The 8,529-nt window shown below is 43.1% G+C and overlaps 1 protein-coding gene across 1 annotated transcript in view; it reads left to right on the forward strand.

Moving 5' to 3' along the window:
* The window catches only part of LOC144820356 (rap guanine nucleotide exchange factor 6-like), a 754,449-nt gene extending 753,121 nt beyond the window's left edge, over positions 1-1,328 (forward strand). The window contains exons 7-8 of the mRNA XM_078677919.1: positions 955-1,086; positions 1,320-1,328. Coding sequence (XP_078534045.1) covers positions 955-1,086; positions 1,320-1,328 — 141 coding nt within the window. The remainder of the gene's footprint in view (positions 1-954; positions 1,087-1,319) is intronic.
* The last annotated feature ends 7,201 nt before the right edge of the window (positions 1,329-8,529 follow it).

Here is an 8,529-nt window from a genome sequence, read left to right on the forward strand (position 1 = left end):
TGCTTGTTATTTAGGTTTCACGGACATACAGCTTTTGTCTGTGTCTTGATTACTTTTGTTTTGCTTTCATAAAAAGCAGCAAGACCCTCTAGGGTTTGTGGATTTTCATTGCAATGATGTCTACATGGAACTACGGCATTTAAAGTACATTTTGTGAAGCGCAAAATATGCTTTTGGAAGGCACCCAAAATGAGCTGCCAAACAAATCTCAAGGTACATTTACAGAACTCATTTGGTTTCCAAATTTTGATTTCAAATTTCTGGCTCAATATCTCGCTGCCGATGCTTTCAGTGCTATTTTAACATTCTATTTATGTTGAAAAGAGTTATTTAGGTTATGATCTTGTGTTCATTCTGAAGGCTATTCGGTCTAGTTTCTTATATAGTATCTTCCAATGTGGAGAACTGGGTTCTAACCCCAGCATTGCCACATAACTGGCACATGAGATTTTTGGACATATCTTTTTATGTCCGGAGTCTCATATCTTGTGAATAAACATTTTGTCATAGAGATTAGCGTGGTTGGTAAAAATGTGTGATGTTAAAAAAAATACACTACTAGTTATGTGCAAGGAAACTATGGGATCACATGCCAAACCTAAGTATTACTAATAGAAGCGGGGAAATGAAAAAAAAGCAATCTTTAAAAAAAAAAAAAAGCCCTCATCCTCTCTAGTAGTGGCATGCTTCATCATTGGGTTCACCCGAGTTACAAATGTACATTCTTATACTTTATTTTTTGGTAATCTTGTTTTAAGCAGACTTTCATAATTGTGTGCTCAATTTTAGGTTCTGCCTACTGCATTTGAGATTATCCTTCTCCAACTAAAATATTCACTATTAAATGCTCCACAGCCCCTTGGAGCGAAGTGCGCTCTATCAAATACCTGAACTAAAATAATTTAAAAAAAGTTTTGAGACCTGATGATTGAGGTTTTTATCTCTTTCTTTCAGCTTCCTGCAGATTTCACAAAGCTGCACCTTACAGACAGTCTCCATCCACAGGTGACCCACGTGTCTTCTAGTCATTCAGGATGTAGCATCACAAGCGATTCTGGAAGCAGCAGCTTGTCTGACATCTACCAGGTAAGAAGGAACTGGCACTGCTTTCATGATTCAATTATTTTTTCTTTTAAATGTCAACATTCAACTATTCTGTTAAAAATAAATAGCAGGAATCCCTACCTTCTTGTAAATCTTTGTATATATTCGGAAAAACCTTTGCACTTGGCTGTATAATTGACTACCAGGCATTTGGTCCATGTACAATCAGTAATCTTTTGTTTGAATATAATTTTAATGTTTTATACTTGTTACAGCAATCATAGCCAAAATACGTTACAAACATTGGGTAAAAGCATCTTGACTTCACAACTTTGTACATTAAATTATCCATATAGTATTTATTTTGATACATCAGGCATGTCATTAAGTAATTTGTCAAAATTAAAATGCTGTCTAGGATCTGCCCACTTGGCATTTCCCTGATTTGATAGATTTTGCTATCAATCTGGTTAGTTTCCTTATCCAGGAGCACTCCGTGTATACACCATTTGATATCAGTGGTATGTCCATCATCAGCAGATTGTCAATAGTCTGGAAGAAGTTGTCATTTTACTTAGGAATGCCTAGACTAGTGGTTGAATGTCAGCAGCCCAGGGCAACTTTCACTGATTTGGCAACACGTGCGGCTTAATATTTTTAATGGTATAATGTAAAAATGAATGTGAAATAATAGGACATAATGCCATCTGGTGGAATGGCATCAAAGTGTAGGACTCCGGAAACAGTAAACGTTTAGACTTTTATAAAATATTTATTGAGCATTAGTTGCAGCTGAGGACAGTCATGCAAGGGTGTCATCCAATTGCTATAAAGGGTACCCAGTATAGCCATGTGAAGTGAATTATCTTTGAACAGACACTTGGAGCAGTCACTATTTCAAAAGATAACTGACAGGAAGCCAATTTGTTCTTGCATTGGAACCCATGATGTCTGCTTTTAGACATAAATACTTTCAGAGGTGTTTTTTTCACATGAGGGTCTGTTATCTTATTTGATGTGCTGGTACGCACTGCACAACTGTCACACTCTGTGTTGTTTGGTAGCTATCTAAGGATAAATGTAGGGTGCAGATTTTGCTAGAAAGACCGATTAATACTTAATTTACAATGGATCAAAAATACAGGTGGATGATGAGTCCTAGCATGTGGAGATGTAGTAATCCCTGAAAAGGTGAGTCTTCAGCTCCTTTCTGAATTGCAAGAGGTTTGGAGCTTTTCTAAAGTTGATGGAGATTAAGAACGTTTGTAGAGAAGGAGAATTATCTGCCTTTTGGAGTTCCAGTTTTGTAATTTTTATGTTGCCAGTTTAAGGATGTCCAGGCTTCTGTTGTGGTGCTATCCATCTGAGAAGCTTAAGTTCGTAGCCAAAATTAATGCTGTATTCTCGGAGGGTGGACCAGTGTAGACTTCCATCAACATTACGGAAATGTGGTCAAATTATTTAGGCCTTTATGAGACCTGGTTAAAAGTGTAGTTTTCTCTTTGGGGTGGACTTATGGTATTGACATGGTCTAAGAGCCGGATGCTGCCTCTTCCCAGTTGTGAGAGATTGAAGGTTTGGACCATTTTTTAAATGTGGTTTATAGGACTCTGGATTAAATCTTTTCTTTTTTTACGACAGTTGGAATGCGATCTTGTTTTTTTGTGACGTGTACTTTAATGGAGAGGTCAGTGGTGAGTGTGAGTCCAAGTGATTTGATGTGAGCTGTGGATTTAATACATCTACATTCATTTTGAGAGCCAGATTTCAAATTGCGGTTGTTAGTTGTTGTGGTCAAACATGAGGAACTTCATGTCGTTAGGGTGAGTTTTAGACAAGCCCTGGACACCCAATTTCAAATGAGTTTGAGATCGCGTTTGAATCACCGTACAATATGAGCAGTAAAAAAAATTAAGTAGAGTTGCATGTTGACAGCATATTTGTGAATCTCCATGCTGTTATCGGTTAGTATGCTGCCAAGTGGTTTCATGTAGAAGCTGCAGAAGCTGGGGGAACAGACAGCAGCGGTGCGTCCATTGGGGCGTAGGGGCGTAGCCCTACCAGCCCATGGACCCGCGGCTGCAAGTAAATAATTAAAATAAATGTCCCAACTCCAGCTTCCTGACTTCTCCTCATGCGCCGCCGGGCAGTACCCGACTGAAACGGGAGTGCGCAGGGGGGCGGGCTGCGGGGCTGCAGTGTCAGTGATTGACACTGGCGTCGACCGTCGAGACGTCACGATGAGACAGACGAGTCTGAACTTGAACGCGCATCACACAGAGGGGCAGAAACTTGCCCGAGCATGCGCATATTAATGTGCCCCACAGTGACATGGGGGGGGGTGCATGTTTATTCGTATGCGGCGCAGCCCTGGCGTTAAAAGGGCGACAGGGCGAGCATTGCGTGTGCCCTCCAAGCCAATCCTGGCGCTACATGAGCGCCAGGATTGGCTGGTCACCGTTCCGCAGAGCAGGGGCAATCCATATTGGATGCCGCGCGTGGGTGGCTCAGCCGCAGTGCACAATGGCCAATCACTGTATTTGACTTCTTGTAGTCATGCAGTGATTGGCCATTGGCGCGCGGCGCTGGTAACGGTTCTTAATACATACTCAGTCACTCACTGTCTAGTCCCCCGACTCGCCTCGTGGTTGTGACTGTGTGGACTCGAGTCGACTCGTGTGCTCTGGACGGTGCTGCCTGTCTGTCAGCGTGTGGTGAGTGACTGACTACTACTAGTGAGAGAGTCAGTATAAATAAACAACATGCTGGTTGTTGATTAAATTCAAATTGATTATACAGCACCATAACGCGCGCACTAAGGCCCCGCTGGGCCCGGGCCGGTGTCTGGGTTTTTGCCATATTTCTCGGAGCGGCTGCGGCTCCCTTCCTGTACCACTACGGGTACGGTACCGCCTAAAGGCTGGCCTGTGCTGTTTGTCTGACAGAGTAGGTTACACGGGGTGCAGAGGTCGTTTTGGGCAGAGAGGCGAGAAGCGTTTGGAAACGTAGATCAAAGGGGAAAGTGTGAGCGCTGGTTTCACCCTTTTAGTCTGTAGGTGAGTAAATACGGCTGTGCTAAGAAGCACGTGCATTTGGTGCACATAAAAACAACTTTTTAGCTTCCAAATAAAGCTAAAGAAAGCCAGTTTTGATCCTCAATCCGTCAAACAGTTTCACTTTCAAATGCAAATTGTAATTTTCATCCCAGCACGTGAGTCGTGAAGAGCTTCTCTAAAGCATGAAAATCACCATTTGAAATACTTAGTGCGACTGACGATAATTGCAGGGCAAACGCCGCTGCAGATCCAACGCCACCGTGTGCACAAGCATTGGTGCAGAACATGGGATTGTGCCCCTGGTGCTGCCCGCCACCCTCTGTCGTGATTGGATGATTTGAGTCTGGATCAGTCCCTGGAGAGAGATCTCTTATTGGTGCACAGCACGTGAATCAAACCTTTCAACCCTGTGAGCCTTTGTTTGTAATAAGCCTTGGGGTGAGTGAGTGAGTGAATGAATGAATGAATGGATACATTTGTAAAGCGGGGCAGCTGCCGCAAGAAGTGTTGCAGCGCTAGGTCCAATGGAATGTATGTTGAATATCGACAAAAAAACTATTGCTTTACATATTGTGCCTCAAATATAATTCACAGAAACCTCGCCTCCTAGGCTGTACGTGTTCTTATCGCTCGCTCCAGAAAGGCATATCCTTTTAGGACACAATCCCTTTGTCAGACAGTATCCGGGTCGCCACACTCTGGGATCGCCCCTTCTGAAGGCTGCTCCTGACCAATTGTGGGTGGGCCCTGGACTGGTGCTGTGCCCTGCTCCGCTAGGCAGCCCTATCCGCTTAGTTGTCAGGGGTCGGAGATCTGTTATTGTCGGGTCTTTCTCCAGAGTCCTTTTAAACGGGTCTTTCTCCAGTGTCATTTTAAACACCTTGCTTGGAAATCCTGTGACGATAGCGCCAGCTGTTGCCAAACAGCATGTAGGCGCTCGTGTCTCGCCTCCGGTTGGACTTTGACAACCCCTGAACTTTCTTTCCAGATCTCCGGTTCGTGGTAGTTCACGACAGACTGCGTCGTGCAATCAACCACGTGTGACACCTGATAAGAACCCTCAGATAGAGAAATAAATCAAAAGGTAAATAAATAGTATAAATAAATAACGTGTAAATAAATACATATTTGAGTTCGATGGTACAGCAGCCAAATTAGGATTTTCAGTGGCGACAGGACTTGTTTAATCTGCGATAGGCATAACACATGACAAACTGTAGGCAAAACGCTGCAGTGACAAGATTTTGCCCTTTTGGAGGGCCGTCCCTGAAAGAATGTGAAAATATGAGTAAAGCTTCGCACAGAAGGTGGAGTACTGTGTGTTTTTTGTGACAGGCAAATAAATGTAGAAATAAACCGTGTAGGATTGTACTAGAATATCGCGATCAAAGTATTGTCTGACGGAAATATTGTGTCCTAAATATCATTTGCAAAAATATTGCCCTATTGGAGTTAACATAAATTATTCACCCAAGGGGACGATATTTTTGTGAATTATAATTAAGGCACACAATATTGCCGTCTGTCAATATTTTTACTAACAATATGCTAAGATGGAACCGGCAACTGGTGAGGAATAATGCCTGTTCAGTTAGGGGGTGGACTCGTGGTGGAGCCGGAAGAATTGCTGAAGTTTAATACCGAAGCTGATGGAGCGTAGGTGCACCGGAAGAAGGAATTCATGTTCAATATCATATTATATCAGCATTTTGAGAATCCTGGGAAAAAGCCATTGCGGCCTACATATTGGGATCCTCATCCTGCAGCTGCAGGGAGAATTTGGAAATTCAGTCAACGAGTCGACCCGTAATATGACATTTAAGCGCTGTTTATCATAAAATATTAACAAAAAACGAATGAGGTGATGCGTAGGTAAAATGTTTACGTTCATCATTATGCATATAGATCGGGGTACTGCTGAGTGCTGACAACTTCACCAATAAATTGAAGAACCCTGTTGTGTCCTCTGTAACCTCGCTCCAATTTTATCTCTAATTCTTAAGGTGTGTGCGCAGTATTTTAGAACAAGATGTCAGATGTCTGTTTGATCAGACTTTGTACCCGTTGACTCCAGGCAGTCACCGTGTCCATGTTACACTCCCGGGCTTTTCTTTTAGGAATCCTTTTTTTGCTTCAAGAAATGTGTGCACCCTGATTGAGAAACAAAGTATATTTCTTGGTTTTTGCATAAAATGACAAGTTGGGTTACACAGGTACATAACTCAAGTCCCAGTGTTCTGTTTTTTAGGATGCATTGCCGAGTAAAACGAAAAGGCCCCTTTCATGAAAATAAAATCAAAATAGCGGCAGAGGTTTAAACCTCCAACTAAGCTTAAATTCGTGATTTTATGTTTCAATTCACTAACATTCCCAGTAAAGCACCTGTGAAATTGTGCTAGGCGCAGCCCATGTTTGACACACCAGATAGAATTATGGCGCCCCCTTGACACATTTTCTGTTCCACGCTGCACAGGTGAGGAAAATAACTGCGGATCACTGCGAGTGCAGAATGGCCCTGACGAGGAAAACACTCAGCATCAGTCTGTGTGTGGTGCCTGGCAATGCGCTACCTTAGCGTGCTTGAATGACACCTACAGGGACCTGAGTAACACTCATTTAAATCAAACTTCACTATTTTTGACAGGCAATAAATGGTTACTGGATTTAATGCACAATGCACTTATTATCTATTGGTAACTTGCTGCCTAAAAATAGTAAAGTTTGCTTCAATTTGAGTCCGTAGTAAACCCTTGGTAATTGTATGTCTAGCGGCAAGCAGTGCTTCATTTGAGCCGGTGGTTTCCAGTGCTCAGCACCTGCGCTTTTCATGAGCACCAGTCAAGGACAAATTTATTTATGGTAGTAAGGTGGAAATGAAATGATTTGTCCAGAATCCCAGAATGTTGAGCAGACTAGCGCCGAGATTCGAATCTGGTTCCCCAGCTCCGAAATCGGCAGCTCTGGTCAGGAGCCACATCCTCTCCCCACTTTCATGGTTAGTAGTTGGTTCTGTGTTAGGCGGTGCTAACAGGAGAAATGGGCTGGTACGAGCTGCCTCCTGACGAGATCCCGGGCACTTATGTTTTTTTCACAAATTAGCCACTGGCGGAAAGCTAGGCTGCCACGTGTGATGCAACTCTGAGAAACATACACACTGAGTGCCAGCACTGGGCCTAGCTTCAAAAACATAACATTAGAAATGTATCCAACACTAAGCCCTGCTGACACACAGCGTGTATATTGCTCAGAGGTGCGTGGCACTGGCAGGGCCTAGCTTCAGGAACATTTCTATCTACATATTGTTATATGACATCCCTTTATTAATGTAAAGCTGCACTTTCCCAATTGCTTTATTAACCTTCTTGCTTCTCAAATTTGCTTGAAAATGCACTATTTACCCACTCTGTTTTTCAAAATTTCCCCCCCAAAACCCCTCTTAAGATGTTCTGGCTTGCTCACTATGCACGCTTGCCACAGGGCACTCCGACAGAAAGTTTACGCCTCACCACTTTCAAATGTCACCAGCCACCAATGCAGCCACCAATGCATCCAAAGCCAGAGAGGGGATGTGGGAGAAAAGGGAAAAGACTACCCACTCAGCTATAAAGCACAACCCAAACTCTTCTAGGTCCCAAAGCTACCGATAATGCAGTAGAGAGTATAAACTAAACTATTAATCATGTTTCACACATTCATCATTGATTTCTCAGGAAAATATTCCAAACAATCTAATGTCACAAAGGTCATTTTAACCAATGTAATTCATTAGAAATACAATAATATAATTGTGAAAAACGAATAATCCAGAGAAAAAGCCAACACAGTAACTTTACACAGCTGTCCCTCTGCTGCCGGTTAGCTGAGTGGGTCCAGGTGCCTGTTGCTCTGTCTGTCAGCAGTGTCCACTCGGTCAGACACCTCACTGGCAGAAAAGGTTTGGGGAAAACAGCCTCTTCCACAGCCTCAGTACATCTATTCAACCCTTTACCAGCCATCCTCAACTTTTGTCCTTCTACTGCTCTCTGCACCACAATACGAGCACATCCCAGACCCTGCAGAGGACACAAACACACTGCTCATCTCCTAACCAACACCAATGAGCTTTCAGCCACACTTCGCTCCCCCATTGCTCGCCATTTCTCCCACATGCATCTTCCTCCCTCTGCTGCAACATACTCAGTTCAACACACATGGAGTACTCTGCAGTCGTCATCCAAATTACTCCTCCTTCTCTACATATAGATCACAGCAACCAACACGTGCATGCCAGCTAGCGAACAGAGCCTCGTGGCCATCCTATTGGTAGCGATGAGATATATAATAGCAGTGTCCAATCATATAAAGGTAAAACACCATTCTCTACATCCATACACTACAAATGCAAGATGTGTATGAGAAAGTGAGGTTTTTCAACTTTTGTGGTAAGGCA

This window comes from Lissotriton helveticus, chromosome 2_1 (genome assembly GCF_964261635.1).
Source record: "Lissotriton helveticus chromosome 2_1, aLisHel1.1, whole genome shotgun sequence".
NCBI classification, from domain to species: domain Eukaryota; kingdom Metazoa; phylum Chordata; class Amphibia; order Caudata; family Salamandridae; genus Lissotriton; species Lissotriton helveticus.